This window comes from Prinia subflava, chromosome 22, assembly GCF_021018805.1.
Source record: "Prinia subflava isolate CZ2003 ecotype Zambia chromosome 22, Cam_Psub_1.2, whole genome shotgun sequence".
NCBI classification, from domain to species: domain Eukaryota; kingdom Metazoa; phylum Chordata; class Aves; order Passeriformes; family Cisticolidae; genus Prinia; species Prinia subflava.
In genome coordinates this window covers 6,938,887-6,956,645 of record NC_086268.1, presented here as the reverse complement: position 1 = coordinate 6,956,645, position 17,759 = coordinate 6,938,887, and the positions used below count along the sequence as shown (strand labels likewise).

The following is a 17,759-nucleotide window of genomic DNA, read 5'->3' as shown; positions in this document are numbered from 1 at the left end:
GGGAATGAAATTCAATTAGCTACAGATCACTGAATCATTGCCAGCATTTCTCGCATCTTTTTGGTAAAATGCCAGCATGCTGCAGATAATTTTCCTTGCTGAAACAAGGCTTAGCTCATATGTGTACAGGGCTGTTGCAGATCTGCAGGTGTTGTAAGAGGCTTGGAGGAATATGATTGAGGTGTCTGTTTTGGGGGTATACAGTCCTTTTTCCCCTCAAGTACCATGAACAGTTGCTAATTTATACAGTCTATCTGCTCTCTTGCCTCAAAACAGCCCAGCTGGTATTGCTGGCTCACCATGAAGCATTCCCTGTGCCATGGCTACATGAAGTTTTAATACTTGGTGCATAGATGTTTCAAACCTTAAAACCTCAGTGTCTGTGCTGGCATGGAGATGACTCCCTTTGTTTAGCCTGCTTTTTCACCTACTCCTGCACCTGCCCTGGGAGATGTGGAGTGTCTGTCCAGGCAGAGTGCAGTGAACTGGAAATCCTTTGATGCTTTAAGCAGCCCTAATTGACTGACTTCCCATGCTATTGGTTTTATAGAGTGGAGGCTCTTCCACTGGGGCACCTGGGGCGTAATGCTGTGGCAACAGCAGAGCAGATTGTTGCTATCCCAGCCCTTGGCTTTGGAGAAATCTCTCACAGATGAGAACTCCATATAGAGACGGAGCGAGCTGCTTGGCTATCTCCAAAGCACCTCATGCAGGCATCTCCCTGACCAACTTGTGATGGATGCTTTGGAATGTTAAACCCCCCAAAACCGACAGAAGCCCTTGGGTTCGTGCAGCAGCAATGCTGAGGCCGGTGCCTCAGAGGAAGGGTGAAGTAGAGCCACCTCTGCATCATGTAAATCGCTCAGCAAGGCCTGTGCTCCTCACCAGCTCACGTTCTCACCGTCTCCACACAGCTGTCTGCTCCCAGGAGGCCATGACAGGGCCCTGCCGGGCTGTGATGCCTCGTTGGTACTTCGATCCTAACAAGAGAAAATGCATTCGCTTTATATATGGAGGCTGCGGAGGCAACAGGAACAATTTTGAGTCAGAGGAGTATTGTATGGCTGTGTGTAAAAAGATGAGTAAGTCCTGCCTCCCACTGGCCTTTTGCAGCTGGCCACTGTCTGTCTGGCGTGTGGTGTCTCCTCCTCCTTCCCTTGGGCAGTAGAGGACCCGTCTGTAGCTTATCCCTTTGGTTCTGGTGTCTGTCCCTTTGCAGCAGTCTCCTCCTGTCTCCATTTCCCTAGATCTGTAGGGTGGTTGTTCCTGGGGAAAGTGCCCCTCACCGTATGCTGTCATGCTCCCTGGTGACTTGCAGGTCTTGCTGAGAGCTTAGCTGTCCACTTCCAGATCTATACCAGGGACTAGGGGCTGTCTCTGACCTCTTGCCTAACTGGCTTTTTAATCAAAATACATTTAAGAAAGCCCTTACTTTCCCCAGTTGTGTTACCATGCATATGTTTGCCTGTAGATCCTGAAAAGCAGGCTACTGTTCTCCTGGCAGTAGGGATTTTCTTGCTATTTTAATTTTGGAAAATACCAGACCAGTAGTATAGAATTCAGATTTCCGTTTTCAGCTTGGTATGAAATACAAATCAACTCAATCCCTGTGTTTTTGAGTGCTTAAGGGTTTTGGCACCAATTTCAACTGGCTTTTATGTCAGATGATAAAACTACCAAAAACATTTTAACCTCCTTATTAATCTTATTGTTGAACTCCAGCACTTCCACTTCAGCTACCATTAAAGCTTTTGAAAGGCTTTTTGTGTTATCTGGGGCTTGGCAGCCTGACTGTACAGCCATAATCCTGTTTACAAAATGTGCTTCATGCAAGTGCTTTAGATTGGGCTGATCTAACTGAGGCTGTGAAAGAAAAGATGCGGATGTCAGGAGCTTTTTGTACAAAAGATTGTCCTGTTACAGAAGGATTTGGGGCTGGGAAGAGAATTCTCTGTGTCCAAGCCTGGTTCAGAAATGCCAGGAGCAGGCCCAGAATACAGGACTGATATGACATTGTCCCTTGCACACAACAATAATGTCTATGTTGTATGTTGTCATTACTTTCTCCTAGTTAGAGGGAAGGTTGGTGGGTGCAGTGCATGCTAAACTCTTACCCAGTGTTCATGCTGAAGTGCCAGGTAATTTTTTTCTGAAGCATGTGGTCTTTAATGACATGTTGGAGGATTTTCCACCTGAATAACTAATATGGATGACAGGTTGCCTTAACTGTCCCTTTGTGCCTTCCCTGAAGCGAAGGGCAACAACAGAGTGCATCATGTTTGCCACAAATCTTTCAGAAAGGCTCTGGGATGTATCGTTCCTAAAACTGTAGCACAGGAGTACTTTCAGCACTTTCTGAACTGCAGTATATAGAATACAGAGCTCCTGATGTGGATTCTGTAGATGCTTGAAGTTTATCAGTTCTGAAATTTTGTTTTTCCTCTTGTCGAATTTGGATGCCTAGAAGTTACAAACCATCCAGTGTATTGAACAAGTCACTTTGTCACACTGAGCCTCCTTCTGTTGCTGTCTTGTCTAATATCATTGCCTGTAAGTCCTGCATGGTGCATCTGGTAGGAAAGGTAGGTTTGAAGTGTAAAATACTGGTTTTGTGCAGATTTATTGTCAAACTCCCTAATCATATTAATGATGTCTGGAGCCAGCTTGTGAGCAAATAGCTAATACACAGAATGTCACTTAAATCATCCAAAGCCAATGTGGAAGGGAAGGGAAAATAAATTCTTTATCCTGCCATGCCAGGCACTGTTTCTGGAGCTGGGTGCTGCTCACCTCAGCACTGTGCAGGCCAAACAGTGTTGTGAGCTGTGGTCATTGCTGCCATTTGGGCTGATGGAGCTAATGTTGGGCAGAAAATTGGCACCATAAAGATTCCAAAACGGACTCTGGAAGGTGGTGGTTCAGTAGGCTCAGCTTGCCAGACTATTAATTAGGCAGGCATGGAGGTTCCTCTTCTTGCCCTCTGCAATCCAGGATTGCAGGTTTCTGATCTACTTACCCTTCCCTCTTCATGCAGTGCCAACTGATGATGTGGATGTCTACTTTGAAACCCCTGCTGATGACAATGAACATGCCCGCTTCCAGAAGGCCAAGGAGCAGCTGGAGGTGAGACACCACAACCGCATGGACCGGGTGAGTGTCAGCCTTCAGGCTTTGTGCTGTGCCGTTGTTCATGTGTAGGGTTGCTGCCCCTGTTTTTCTTGTGTCCTGGTTTTGGAAGTCACTCTAGGACAATAGGAAGAATCGGTGGTGAAGTGACTTGCTTTCCAGTTCCCAGCCTTTTGTGTGTTTCTTTCAGTATGACCATACCATGGGAGTCAGATTTTTAGTTCTCCAGTGCTGGCAGAGAGGAATTAGATTAGATGCTGGGAAGAAATTCTTTACTCAGAGGGTGCACAGGTTGCCCAGAGGGGATGTGGATTCCTCATACCTGCAAGTGTTTAAGATCAGGTTGGACAGAGCTTGGAGCCATCTGGCCTAATAGAAGGTGGCCCTGCCCATGGCAGGGGGTGGAACAAAATGAGCTCTAAGGTCTCTTCCAGCCCAAACCCTTCTGGGATTGTGTGAAGCTTGGCTTGTTACTCACAGGGATTAAGTGCTAGGCTTAAACCCCACAACAGCTCTTTTGTGCCTTCAAAACCCTGTCAGGCTGTGTTAGGATCTGCCTGTGAAGGCAAATCAGCTCATAAAGACAAGATGTAAATTTGTGTCTTGTTCATGTGTTCTGTCCTTTCCCTGTCCAGGTGAAAAAGGAGTGGGAGGAAGCAGAGCACCAGGCTGTAAATCTTCCCAAGGCAGAAAGGCAGACTCTGATCCAGGTAAGAGTTGAAGGACCTAAAGGGAGAAGTTACTGAGAGAGATTGCAGTATTCAGAGCCAAAAGACTCCATTTTTGAGATGCAAGAACAGCCTTCCTGCTCTGTCAACAGCTGCCCTTTTAGAGGAGGCTTGATTCAATTGCTTGCTTTGTTCTCAAAACTGGAGATGATCTGATACTATGCCACATCCTTTCCTACACACACTAGTAGAAAGTGATCTCACTTCTCAAGTGTAGCAACAGTGGAGCCAAATTGTAATTCCAGATCTTTGGCCTGTTTTGCACTAACTGCTGGCCTCAGAGCCTGGTTCAGTCAGCCCTGGCTCTCTGGGCACACATTTCCTGCACGGGCAGACTTCGTGAAAACAGCTTAGACAGCAGATAAAGCTGGTTTGCTGCCAAAATGCTAATCTTGTGCCTTATGAGGAGAGTTCACTTGGACTGGGAAGTTAATGAGAGATTGCAGTGTGGGATCATTAGGGGAAGGCTCTTCTGGCAGTGGCAATTCAGTGAATTTCTCTCAAACCAATATACAACTAAGTAATTGACTCCAGCTTTTAAGCCCACTTTGGATTTTTATCCTGGAACACAGTTTTCTGCCTGCATTTTGTAATATAAGTCACTGTTTGGAACTGTGTGCAAATCCAAAAGTTTGTCATTGTCTCTGTTGAAACGTAACACTTAGTGGACTATTCTGGTTGGGTTGGAAATGAGGGTTATGACCTTTCTAAAAGAATACAGAGAGATTTGATCTGAAGGTGTGCTGAAGGAAAATTCCCTATACAGTACCTTTGTAAACTTCTGCATATTCAAATTAATGGCTCCAGGCTGAAGGAATCAATCCTGTTCTCATATTGCAGGGTCAGGGGAAAGTGTTAATATTGTGTCAGTTCTTCAGCATAGCCTGGATCTCCCAACCCCAACATGATCTTTATTTGCAAGGTTCTTTTCACTCTTCAGATCTTTCAAATAGCTTGTGAAGGAAGTTTGGAAGGCAGATTATCACTACTGAATTTGCAGACATGAAATCTGCATCAGCATTTCTCCATGCCTCTCTCTCCTAACTGTAAATGGATTTGATATGGAGTTTGACAGACTTCGTTAGTTCTGAGGAGTTTCAGGAGTTGTTGGTCATGAAGTGCATTTCTTTGTTCTAGCACTTCCAGGCCATGGTGAAATCTCTGGAGAAAGAAGCAGCGAGTGAGAAGCAGCAGCTGGTGGAGACTCACCTGGCTCGTGTGGAAGCCATGCTGAACGATCGCCGTCGCATTGCCCTGGAGAACTACCTGGCTGCCCTGCAGGCTGACCCACCACGTGTGAGTTTCTTCCCAGCATGTTTTCCAGTAGGGATAGCACTGGGTAGAATGGCAGGTGGGAATGTCTTGGTAAGAAGATTGCTCGTGGCTTGCAGAAACTGGGAATTGGTTCCTAGAAAGCTTCTGCATTGTGGAAGTTGGTGCTGCAGACTTGGCAGTGGGTCTGTAATTGGCTCCCTCTCCTTCCTGCCTGGGGAATAAAACTTGCTTTGTTTGGTGTCTGTAAGGCCATGTTCGTAATGTGTGGTGTTTTGAGTCAAACAGGCTTAATTAAAAAAAAATATCCAGGGGCTGAGTGCAGGTGACAGATCTGTTCAGCTCCAAAGCAGGCTCACACCTGAAGCGCTGTTTTCAGCTGCAGGTTTGGGTTCACTCCAGTGGTTTGACCTGTTCCCTGCTCCCCCTCTGCAGCCCCACCGCATCCTGCAGGCCCTGAAGCGCTATGTCCGTGCCGAGAACAAGGACAGGCTGCACACCATCCGCCACTACCAGCACGTCCTGGCAGTGGATCCGGAGAAGGCTGCGCAGATGAAATCCCAGGTATGAGCAAATTTCTGTCAAGGGAGCCACTGTTGCCCAGCCCTGGCTGTTGGAGGCTCTGGAAGCTGTGTGTTGCTGGGTACTACAGCAGCTTCATCCTTGTGGAGCTCGCCTTCTCTCCTGTGCTTACTTCCTGTCACCAGACACTCCCTCTGCGTGGTTTTCCTTGGTGCCTGACTCAGTGTCAAAAATTTAAGCTCTGTTTTATACATTGTTGGTCACAGTGACAAGTCTAGGGATTTAGAACTAGGTCAGTATCAGTTCTATATTTCCTTTTATCAAGCACCCCTGAAATTTATTTGCTGAGGACTTGGTTATCTTGAACAGACTTCCTCACTTCCAACTGTCTACATTTTGCTTTCCTTAGGCTTGTTCTTCATAGTGCATGTGTTTAAAGTTTGTGGGAATTTTCTTGTGCCTCTGCAGAGTTATTGCCTGGTTTCCAAAGCATAATTCTTAACCCTTTCCAAGCATTTGATCAATGTCAATAGCTTTATCAGAAAGTCTGGTTTTGATGAGTTTATGTTGTACCATTTGTCATGGTTTAACATAGCTTGGTTTTTAGAGAAAAGAGAAAATCCATCAGTTACAGAAGTGATTCTCTGCAAGGACTGCTTAACAGCTTCCTCCAGACCCAACAGAATCAATCAGCTGGCTGGATTTGAATATTGACACCCTGTTAAACCACTTAAGAAAACCGATCATGCATCTGTGAAGTCTCATTTAAAAATGAACAAGCCCCGGGAAGAACCCTCTTGCTTCAGGCCTTTGAATAGGTAACGGGACGCTGGCCAGGCCAGGCCGGCCCCGCTCTGCCGTGTGGCCCAGCCAGCTCAGCCTTCAGCACGGTGCGGCTCGGCTGAGATTCTGCCTCTGCCAGGTTCCAGAGCGGGCCGGGCTGGCTCTGCTTGGCGGCTGAGAGCAGAGGCAGCCCTGCGGCAGGGGCCAGAAACAGCCTGGCAGAGGCCACGTGGCCATCCGCAGGCCTGGTGAGGTGCTGACTCTCAGCGCACAGATGGAACTTGCAGACATCAATCCTCTCTTGAGTGAGAGGAAAAGGAAAGGGTGAAGACATGTGAAGGAAAGAACATGGAGATACCAAATCAGTGAAGAAGGAGTCAAATCCCAGATGGGAGGAGAATGAGGAGATGCCTTAGTCTTGGGCTGAAATTCTTTTGTAATGCTATGGTGAAGATATAATTGATGCATCAGGCTTCTTTTCCCCCCTGTAACTCATGGTATGCATTGGAGGGATGTAGTGTTCTAACCACAGCTATGAGCAGAGACACCCGTGTTGAAGCCAAGCATATATTGAGGTGTCTGTGATCCAATGACAACTTTGAACAGAGAGAAATGAGAGAGCTAAAACCATGCCCCAGGAATGGAAGAAGAAAACCTTTTCCCAGAGATAAAAGAACTTTTCTTTCTATACTAGAACAGTTCATCCTTAAAATTGCACCCCAATAAACTGAAATTACCCATAGGAGTAGTTGTGGGAAACTATCAAACCATGGGAGGGACTTCATGATTCTAGATTTCAGGGCGGCTGCTATTCATAAAAATAAAATCAGAAGAACACAGTTTCTTGGAAATGTCTCCATTGCATGACAGGAGAAACTCCTCTCCCTAAGTCATCTGAAGAAAGATTATTTTAAAAGTGGTAAACTGACTGGAAGTACCAAATTTGTCTCTTTACATTGTCAATGGGAAAAAGAAATTAAAGTTGGAGGCGAGGAGAAGTTTTCTGAAGGTTTATTCTGATTTCTTACTATTTTTCTTTTAATTCTGTTGATAAAGTTTTTTTAATATCCTTTAAAATTTTGAGCCTGCTTTGCTCCGCTTCTAATCCTTATCTCACAGCAGAAAATGAGTTAATAATTCTAGTGGGTGCACTGGCGTTTGGCCAGCACTAGACCCACTGCACCATTACACTGTATTTTATTTCTGAACAGCCAGAAAATCCTCTCCCTTCTGCTGGGTAGTGTATGTGAATATGTTGCTTCAAACCTAGCCATTGTACTTGTAAGAGTTACATTGCAGATACACTGCAAATCTTTGGAATTATGTTGATACTTGTTTTCACTTGTTTTAAAGTGGTGAAAGATGTACTGAAAGGCCAAACTGATTCAAAATTGAAATCAAGATTGGCCTGTTAACACCGGAAGATGTGTTTGGAGGGTGTGCCCTTTCTCAGGTTCAGAGAGAATTCACTGTCCAGTTGCAGCTTTAAGAGTATCTTCCTAGTCCCAGTTTGTGGCTGGTATGCTGCATATCTTTGAATTCTGCAATGCACAAAAGTCAAACAAGACGAAGAAAGAATCGAGAGCTGGAGGAAGACAGTGCAGTACATCCAGTGCTGCCAAGAGGAAGAAATAGGCAGCGGGGAAAAAATGCATAAAAAACTGTATAACCAGGAGGTGGAAATAGCCTGGGTTAAGGGTGTAGGGCAGGGCCTGGAGCCTGTTGATCTCTGGTGAGAAGCAGAGTGGTGTCAGTGATTTTCCAGAAGCCAACCTCATTCTGAGAGGTGGCAGATTCCGTGGGTTCCATTTTGTTTCTGGGTGTTGGCAGTGAACCTTCACCTCGTGTCTCCTGATCTCCCACTGGTTGGGATTCTTGTTAAGCTACACATTCCCAGGAGGATGGTGGCAGCTGTGGTGGTTATGATGGTGCTTGGCTCTCCATGTAGAATTCATGATCACGTTTTCAGAGACATGTCAAGCTCAGCCTGACCCAGTGTTTTGTTCTACTGCTGCCACAGCCCAGGAGAGAGTGTGTGAACTGTATTCTTAAGCTAAACCCTAAACAGTCCTTAATTCATTCTGAAGGCTACAGTGTCAACAAATCGACATGTGAGGGATGAGTGGTCCAGTTCAATTTCCATTCCCTTTACTTTTCACATGCACTCTAAGCTCCTCAGTCGATTTCTCTGATTGACAAGCTGCCACATGCAAAATTAAATTGTTTTCATCCTTGCTCTTAAAGGTCAAGCACACATCAGACTGTGAAAGAGGTCCATCTGACTAGCTTTTTGCAATGTTTGGCCATCCATGTAAATGTTTTCCTTGCTCTCCTTGATCCCTGATTATGCAGCACCCTCTTCAGGTCAGGCCTGACTTCATTGCTGGATTTAACGTGCTTGGGAGAAGTGATTTGAGCTTGCCCAGAACTTGAATGTATTTCTCAAAGGAAGGGAGAACACTGCTGCCATGAGTGGGTGTAGGACAAATGTAATGTCACAGTTGGTTTGAAAGGAACCTTTGTTCTGAAACCAGAGCTGATAAAATAGCCTGTCTGCTCTTTTTGCCTGTATCTTTTGTAGCAGTCAGGAATGATAATCCATTTAATAAAGCTGCTACATGAGATGAATTATGACTATGTTGGGCATATGGGAAATACCAGCTTTGTGGCTTTTAGTGTTTCCAGTGGAGAGCTGGTTACAGTGAGAGTCAGCTGAATCCTCTCTTACTCCTAACATTTCCCAAACTCCTGAGAGCCCTGTCTGCAGACAGCCATTTCTAGTCAAGTGTGAGAGCATCGGTCAGTGAATTGGACTGGATGGATCTGTGTCCCTTGTTGCTTACCATGGCAGATCCACCAGTAATAGATATTTTATTGAGTAAGGAAAGAACTTACTGTACTGTGAAGTGACTGACAGTTCTTGCTTACTCCAACACACTCTTTTACATCTGCAGGTGATGACACATCTTCATGTGATTGAGGAACGGATGAATCAAAGCCTGTCTCTGCTGTACAAGGTGCCATATGTGGCTGAAGAAATCCAGGATGAGATTGGTGAGTATGTGCCAGCTCCTATGTTGCTGTGTAAAGACTCCCAAGTTTTTATATCCAGTGATATTCCAAAAGATTGCTCTCTCATTTGAGGGAGTGACCTTGACAACAAGCACTTGGGCTCAGGGAAGATACTGTCTGGATGTTACAAAATAGCCAGTCAGAATAGCTTGTTCTCAAAAATTTTCACTGTCCATTTAAAAAAAAATTAATCAACAATGTTCAGAATAGCAAAGCTGTCTCTCTAAGGGAGATGAAAAAGACCCATTAAAAAAACCCAGATGCTTTCTTCCCTTATAGGTTAATCCCATCTTGCCAAAACCTCTTGCCACATCAAACCTTTTGGCCCTTATTTGAATGTATTTCTAACCAATGCCTTTACTGAGAATTCCAGATGAGATATGCAAGATAAAATAACCTGGCAGCTCTAAGAGCAGTGTTCCCCTGCCAGTCCTGCCTCAGCCTGGTTCAAACCATCTGCCTCTCTGTGTCGCTGCCAGATTTCATGCAGTTTGTGTAATAATGCCTCTTATTCCTTTCAGATGAGCTGCTGCAGGAGCAGCGTGCAGACATGGATCAGTTCACATCCTCCATTTCTGAGTCCCAGGTGGATGTCAGGGTGAGCTCTGAAGAAAGTGAAGAAATTCCCCTGGATGGCAAACCTTTCCACCCATTCCAGGTGAAAACCTTCCCAGCCTTGCCTGAAAGTGAAGGTATGTGGAACTGAACATGGGGTTCATTGGTGATTTTCCTTAGACAGTGGGCTCAGCTGGAACAGAGAAAGCGCCATCTCTTTGGGTGACACAGAATAAAGCAGTGGCCCTGACAGGACTCTCACTGGAGAAGCAGTGCTGCACGTAATGTCTGCTGAGCTGCTCTAATGATTTTCTGATTCTTCTCTGCAAAATTGTCCTCTCTTTTCATTTTGCAGCGAGTGTTAAGTTTTTACAGTGTGTCTTGACGCCGGAATTAATTTTCAGTCTTCAATAAAAATGTTCTTGTGTAATGTTTAATCTTGGTGCTGTGACCTGCTGAAGGGCTGAAGGAATTCCCTTTTTTTTTTTTTTTAATATGTATATAATTTTTTTTTGTATAATTGGGTGTTGACAACCTGGTGTGTGCGTGTTTACTTTAAAAAAGCTTGAACAGAGTCCTGAGCTTAAAGCTGTAGACTAAAAGCTTTTCCCAGAGTCTGAGTCAGAAATCATGCACAAGCCTTTTTTCCTTTCTCTCTTAATCTCCTTTTTCTGCTATTTTTGTTTTTGTTTTCCCTCCTGCTAGATCCTCAGCCGGATTTGTACCATCCAATGAAAAAAGGTTGGTTCTAAGCTGCTCCCTCACAGTGCTTTCAATCACTCTCCTACCTCCTCAGTGTGTTTGATAGCTTCATTTTAGTTCCATACTCACCTTGATTTTCATTTCCCTGCTTTCACTTAGATCAGTTATGTTCAGTTTTGCTTGTTTAGGCCTAGTGTTAAAGAAGCCAGCTCATCTGAGCATCTAATTGTCTGTGTTCCTCCCTGATGGGCTCACAAGGGTCTTGGAGTACCTGGAGTGGCTCTTAGCCCTTGGGAAAGGTGGCCTTGGCCAGTGTCTGCAGTGGTGCTTTGCATCTCTCCATGTGTGACACTTCTCAGATTAAACCCTGCTGTGCTGGTGGGGAACAGTCCAGAGGCTCTTTTGCCTTCTGCGGGACCTGTCCTCGATGCTGCACGACACCACTAAACAAGGACTGAGTGTTCTTCAGGACACAGGCTGTTTCCCATCTAATTGTCCTTATGGAGTCAGCTAGTATGGGACAGATAAATCAGGAGACTCCTCCTCCATGTTTGTGCTTTCCTCGGCATCACCTTCCCACACATAGCATCTCTCCATACCAGCAAAGTGTGTATGGTCTTCCTTTTCTCCCTTAACTCAGGATTAATTCTGCAGTAGCTCATTGCCTGGCTAAAATGCGGCTTTAAGAGCAGCATAGAAATATTAGCATTAAATAATGTCTCCGTTAGTGATATGGAATCAGGGAAAGATCAGTAGAAATGGGAGGCTCTTGCAGAGTAGTGCTGCATGAGCTGTGTGTGGAGTAAACCCAGTGTTTTAATCTGCCTTTGGTTCCAAATATATTGTGTATATCTCAAAGGAGAGCAAAAAATTTTGCTAATAACTATTTCATGTGAGCATACATAGTTTTGTAACACAGTGAAGGCCAAATAGCTTCAAACTATTCTCATTATCCGTGTTTCTCTGCAAGTGTAAGTCACCTTCATCTCTCTTGTGGAACAGTGTACAGTGTGCTGACTGCTCTGGCAAGAATTGGGAGATACTTTAGTTTGATTTTTTTATTTATTAAATTTTTGGACAACTGCTTTGTTGACTTGAGGGTGATTAATTTGTGTTAGTTCTCCCTGTCTGGGTGAATATAAGAGTCTCTGATGACCTGGGGACAACGATTGTCTTATACTTGTTCCTCCTCTCCCTTCCCTTTTCGTTGAATTGCTCAAGGGTTTCAAGGGAGTTTTGGGTTGGTGGGATGGGGGGGGATTTTTGTGCAGGTATGCGTTTTTGGGTTTTTTTCCCTGTGAGGTATAAAATTTAAACTGTGCCATTGAGCTACGTAGAACTGGGTCTGTTACTTGGTACAGCACACAGAGCACAAATAGAGCTCAGTGCAGAAGCTGAACTCTCAGCCCTGGAGGCTGTGCTGGATTGGCTCCTGAGACTGGAATAATGCAACCATAGGCCAAAAGCTGATACGGTAGTTCTGTACAAACTATTTGTGGCTGGTTTCTCCTGAAAATCCCAATCATTGAAGCAGGTCATGGTATTATGGAAGTCAATAGTTGTGAGAAGTCAGACTGGCAGTCTTGGCTGTGCTTGGAATCTGGTCACTGCCTCCAAAGGAAAATGTGATGCACTAAAACCTGAGAGGTTTCATAGTGAAATGTTATTTCTGTGGCATTTTCAGGCAATACAAACTTGTGACTGTAAAAACTTGCCTTGAAGCCAAGTAGCCTTTCCTTGCATCTCATCAAAGAACATGCTGCCAATTCCAGCAGCTGTTGACATAATGTCTTGGGCACCTTGCAAGCTCAGCAGTTTGTGCAGCAGGGGCGTTTGCAGTCACCAGCAAAGCCTGAAGTGCTGTAGGAGAATTTCCCCCACATCATTGGAAAGATCCCACTGCAGGTTTCAGGCTTCACTGTCCTGTTCTTGCACTAGTGCGTCACAGGTCATTGCAGTGTCCCCACCGCCACTGGAACACTGGTGTTTTTCCTAATGTGCTGTGTCAGGTCAGGGCAGTTTGCATCAGACTCTCTCACTGATCTGATCTATTTATAAATGCTTTGAATCAGAACAGTTTATGCAGAGCCTTCTGTTAATTGATACTCTTCTTTTGAGCCAGTGCTGGTTCCACCCTGGAAGTGCGGTAGTAGTGTTCTGGTACAAAGGCTGGAGTCTCTGCTCCTCGCTTGCCCTGGGATTTACTGTTTCTGGGCTTGTGCCAGATATGGGACAGTAGCTCGTTACAGAGCCACGCCAGGTGACCTTGGAATTCTCATTCCCGAGGTGCTTGCTGATGTGCCTTACTTCAGCAGAATGGGCGATGCTGCAAGCATTCTGTGTGCTGGCTCTTGGCAGGTGGATGTGTGTCCACTCCTGTCCAGGGTCACGGAGGGGTGTTGGTGACCCAGGGTGACACCTGCAGCCCTTAACTGTGTGTTATGCCTTGTCTGGAGACATCTAACAGAAACACTTAACAGTGTGGTTTGTCTGGATTGACACCTCAGCCTGATTTTGGTGATGAGTCCTGTCTGCTCCTCTCATTGCCACCTCATTTCCCCTCATTAACAGCCCTCCTAATCATTTGTCACTGTAGCTTGTGAGCTGCATTCTGACACAGCAGCATGAGGACAGGTTAATACTCAGCAGTCTGTGCAGTTCAACGCACGATCCATGGCAGCTCTACACAGAGTAGGTGACCCTTCCAAAATGTTCCTGAGGCCTGATGGGCTCTCCTCGCTCTTCCGGTGCAGGTTCTGGCATGACTGAGCTGGATGGGCTGATTGGCGCTGAAGAAAAAGTGATTAACAGCAAGAACAAGGTGGATGAAAATGTGGTGAGTTCTCCACCTTTATTTTGTGAAGCTAAACCTGCCGTGGACACTAATTAATAGCAGTGGCTTGTTTCCATGTCTCATTCCAGCTCACAGAATGTCAGTGTGTTCGTTATCCATATGGTGTGGGGGAGTCAGTTTGGTGACTGTGGTAGGCTCTTAATACTGATTAGCATCAGAAGGGTGGGAGGGGGAGGGAAGGAGAAAGCTTCAGATCTTTGGCAGTTTGAGTCTGAGAGCTCTCTGATTTAGGAATGCTTTTCCCAAGCAGAGACCCTTTGATGTCCCTTTATTTTCACTAGGTAGCTCACTGTCTGAAAACATCGAGTGCTAATGTGTTCCATCTGTGTTCCTACATATTTTTCATGGCAGGGAGGGCCTCACCTTCCTCTGAGGTGAGCGACACAGCACCAGTTGTCTCTACCCACAGAGTTAAGAATTCTCTAGGTTCTAGAGACAGCCACTTTGCCTCAGTTGCATGGGTATAAAAAGTTAAAAAGTCAGCTTTTGACTTCCTTTCAATGCTCTTTTAAAGCCACAGGTTAGATCTTACATAACAGAAATGCTGGGTCCAAAGTTAGCACCTATTTTTTATTGGGTTTTTTGAGGGGGGGGCTTCAGTTTGAGGTAGTCTGGAGGTAATTAGCTGTAATACTATCTCTGGTGGCTTATAAGAGTTGAAGAACATTCCATTCTGTTGAGAACAGAGGGGAGATGGTAAGTAGTCCTGAGCCTTTGCTAGTGTTCATTAAAGGTCTCTTCCTTCTCCTCCCTGTTTTGTGTGGATCCTTCCATAAAACACTTTTGTGGCCGTTTTTAGGTAATTGATGAAACCCTTGATGTGAAGGAGATGATTTTCAACGCAGAGCGTGTTGGAGGGCTGGTGGATGAGCCGGTACGTTTGTGGCTGCTGAATCCAGGGACTGGCAAATTCCTAAAGCTGGATTGTGATTCCCATTTTTACCATGAATTCAGGGTTTGGTGCCTGGATGCTGCTCTGGGGGCTCATGCAGAGTGAAACACAGTACAGCTCTTTATGCATAAAGATGTAAACAGTGAACACACATTAGATATTAACTTGACTCCTCTTACAAAAGTGTTTTGTGGGATAGGGAAGTGATATGGGCCAGTGTCTGTCCAGAGCTACTAAGTGGGGAAAGAATTTGGCATTTGTTACCCTTTTGATGGAATATATAGAGGTGAAATGTTTAGGGGTGGAATACTTAGGGATGATACATATACACTGTCTAGTGTATAATCAGTCATATCTCAATACCACAGATGGGTCAAAGACCTTACTAGTGGCCATGGTTTAGGTTTGTGTTCAGCAAGGCATCTCCCTCATAGCTCTTCCTCAGCCTGCTCTGTTTTCTTCCCTCCAGGATAATGACAGCTCCCTCCGTGATGACTTCGGCTTCAGCAGCAGTGCCCTCATTGGGCTGTTGGTGATTGCTGTTGCCATAGCTACAGTTATAGTCATTAGCTTGGTGATGCTGAGGAAGAGGCAGTATGGAACCATCAGCCATGGAATTGTGGAGGTGAGAAATAGCTCCATAAGTGAGGATGAAAATAGTCAGTGTTGAATCACTTGTGTGTGGGGGTAGAGGATGGCAGGAGCTGCCAGGCCATGGAGAATTCTGCTTCTGGCTGGGTAGGAATTAACTCTGTCCCTGCTGACACCACCACTGCTTGTTCCTCGGTGTGCAGGTGCCAGTCCCCGGTGTGCTGTGGTGGCACCTGCCACTCCAGAGTTGTGTTTGCTTATCACTAGGATTCAATTAGGCTTCCATGGCTGGCTCAGGGTAGGATTTAGCAGTAAATCAGCTTTTTAGGCAATATCTTCAGCAGGGCAGTCAGTTAGTCAATCCATAGCAATTTATCCTCCCAGCTAATTGATGATTAAGATGTTGTGATTGGCCAAATGCTGAAGAGCAGATCCTTCTTCCTTGTACATTTCTATGACAACTTAATGGAGCCCAGAGAAAGCTGTTTTTCCCTTTGCCCCACCCATGCAGGAAATCATAACAAGCTCTATAATGGGAGAAGTGGGTCCCTGATTTGCAGTGTTGGCTGAGCAATAACAGATTTGTGAGAACATCCCCACAGGGGATTAGGTGGGCAGGAGGCATCAGCTCCTGAACAAGCAACTCCATTACCTTTTGCAGTTTACCTTTTTTCCCTGTTTACTGCTCACCACAGTATTCACTCTGTGTTTGTTGTCTCTTGGAATCAGTCCTGGAAACCTCTCCTTGACCACTGTCATATGTTTTTTCCAAAGGTTGACCCGATGCTCACCCCTGAGGAGCGGCATCTGAGCAAGATGCAAAACCATGGCTACGAGAATCCCACTTACAAATACCTGGAGCAGATGCAGATATAAAAGAGATGAAGATAGAATAGCCCCGACAGGAAAAGGTGCCGGGCGAAGGGCCAAAGTAGTCCAGTGTTTTGGATCAACTACTGACCAACAGTTGCTTCAAGAGGACTTCATCTTACATTCAGAACTCCTGGATCATTAAGACTATAATTACTACTGTAGAGTTGCAATTTCCATTCTTTTAAATGGGTGAAGAAATGATAATATAACAATATGATATATAAATCTCCTTAAATGGGAAAAATGGATCTATTGCAGATATTTGACTGAGATGTAGGTTTTTTTTTTAATAATCTGAGAAATACCAGTTCTGTTGTACTGTTGTCTGATACAAGCTCTATATATATAAAAATGGGAAATGTTGATTTTTATTTCTGATAGACCACCTGTATATTGAGGGTCGTTTGTACCAGCCTACCTTGAAAAAAGGACACAGTTGTGGCTCTTCAGTCATTTTGGCTTTTATATATAAAGCATTCTTCTTTTTTCCTTTTTTTTTTTTTTTTTTTGTTTTAGTGAATTTCACTGGGAGTTGCAAAGAGATTAATTTAGGGGTAGGAGGTATTACAGCATAAGCAAGGAAGCAATTGGGAATGGTAACGAACAAAATTCCTTATACCAAGAAAAAAAAGGAGAAAAGAGAAAGAAACAAAACAACCCCCCCATCTTTACATGCCAGTGGTGTGCACCCTGCTGCTTAGCAGCTTGGGCTCTAGAAATCAAGACTCCCTGGAGGCAAGGAGTTAAAAGGCTTCTAGCATCTCTGTTTATAGTTATTCTAGTGGAATGTTAGAACATGGTTTGTGCATACTGATGTCTGCACATTCCCCTTCCAGATTCAGTTCTGCTCTAGAGTTGGAAATTCTGGTATTGCATTGAAATCCTCTGTTCTCAGCCAATTTCCTTCAGTAACTCACCTGGCATTAACAGCCCCCTCTTGCTACTACTTTCTAATTTCCCCAGCTCTCCTGCCTCACCAACATGGTAAGTAGTTAAGAGCTGCAGATTTTTGAGCCTTTGCATCTCCCTGGGTGATGTTGGGCCAGAAATGACAAATCACTGCGATAACTGGGACCTCAGGAGCTGACAGACACAGAGCTGTCTTAGCTGGGCAGGGAAGAGAGTGACATGTTGGGGAAGGGATGCTGCCTGCTTTAAGAGAAATGGGATGCATAGGCCCCAAGAAGACCAAAAGGGGCATTGTTCACTCACCATCATCATGTCTTTGTAATGCTTGTATAGTTGGTGTTAATGCTCATGGCTTTTTTAAATCTGGGGGTTCTGGTAACCTGTGGTGTATTTTTTCTATTTTTCCTGTGACTTTATTTTTTCTTCCCCTTTCCGTGTTTCTTCCCACTATGCACAGATTTACCTGCAAACTCCTTAGTGTGGTCTGTGGGGAATGTACAAAGTTTAAACACATCAATAAACACTTTAACTTCCACATTGTTCTCTTTATTCATGGGTTCGCTCTAATTCCCCCTCCTCCCACCGTGTCCTGCCAAACTCATGTGACCATTCCATGACCGTGAGAAAGACTGTTCAAGTATTGGTGTATAACCATGCCTGGAGTATTTTGTGGCATTTCCAGATCCTGGTGACCTTTGTGGAGAGAAGGAGGCAGGACACTAAACTGACAGCCAGATCCTGAGTAGCATTAAAGCAGCTGCTGGAGTGCAGGTCGGGGAGAGCTGGGGCTGCCTCTGGCTGCATGTGGAAGGTCCTGCAGATGGTTCTCCCCATTCCTGCCATGCAGGGCACTGCTCACACAACCTGTGGGAGCAGGCAG

The 17,759-nt window shown here is 45.0% G+C and overlaps 1 protein-coding gene across 3 annotated transcripts in view; it reads left to right on the top strand.

Annotated features, from left to right (window-relative positions):
- The window catches only part of APLP2 (amyloid beta precursor like protein 2), a 47,434-nt gene extending 30,020 nt beyond the window's left edge, over nt 1-17,414 (top strand). Inside the window, exons 7-18 of one of the 3 annotated variants that reach the window (XM_063418070.1) lie at nt 915-1,082; nt 3,035-3,150; nt 3,762-3,836; nt 4,992-5,150; nt 5,562-5,690; nt 9,386-9,485; nt 10,025-10,195; nt 10,764-10,799; nt 13,514-13,596; nt 14,414-14,488; nt 14,976-15,131; nt 15,872-17,414. In XM_063418070.1, the coding sequence (XP_063274140.1) occupies nt 915-1,082; nt 3,035-3,150; nt 3,762-3,836; nt 4,992-5,150; nt 5,562-5,690; nt 9,386-9,485; nt 10,025-10,195; nt 10,764-10,799; nt 13,514-13,596; nt 14,414-14,488; nt 14,976-15,131; nt 15,872-15,973 (1,370 nt within the window). In that variant the 3' untranslated portion in view covers nt 15,974-17,414. The remainder of the gene's footprint in view (nt 1-914; nt 1,083-3,034; nt 3,151-3,761; nt 3,837-4,991; nt 5,151-5,561; nt 5,691-9,385; nt 9,486-10,024; nt 10,196-10,763; nt 10,800-13,513; nt 13,597-14,413; nt 14,489-14,975; nt 15,132-15,871) is intronic. The other 2 variants (XM_063418072.1, XM_063418071.1) reach the window with 2 other exon arrangements.
- Nucleotides 17,415-17,759: the final 345 nt, after the last annotated feature.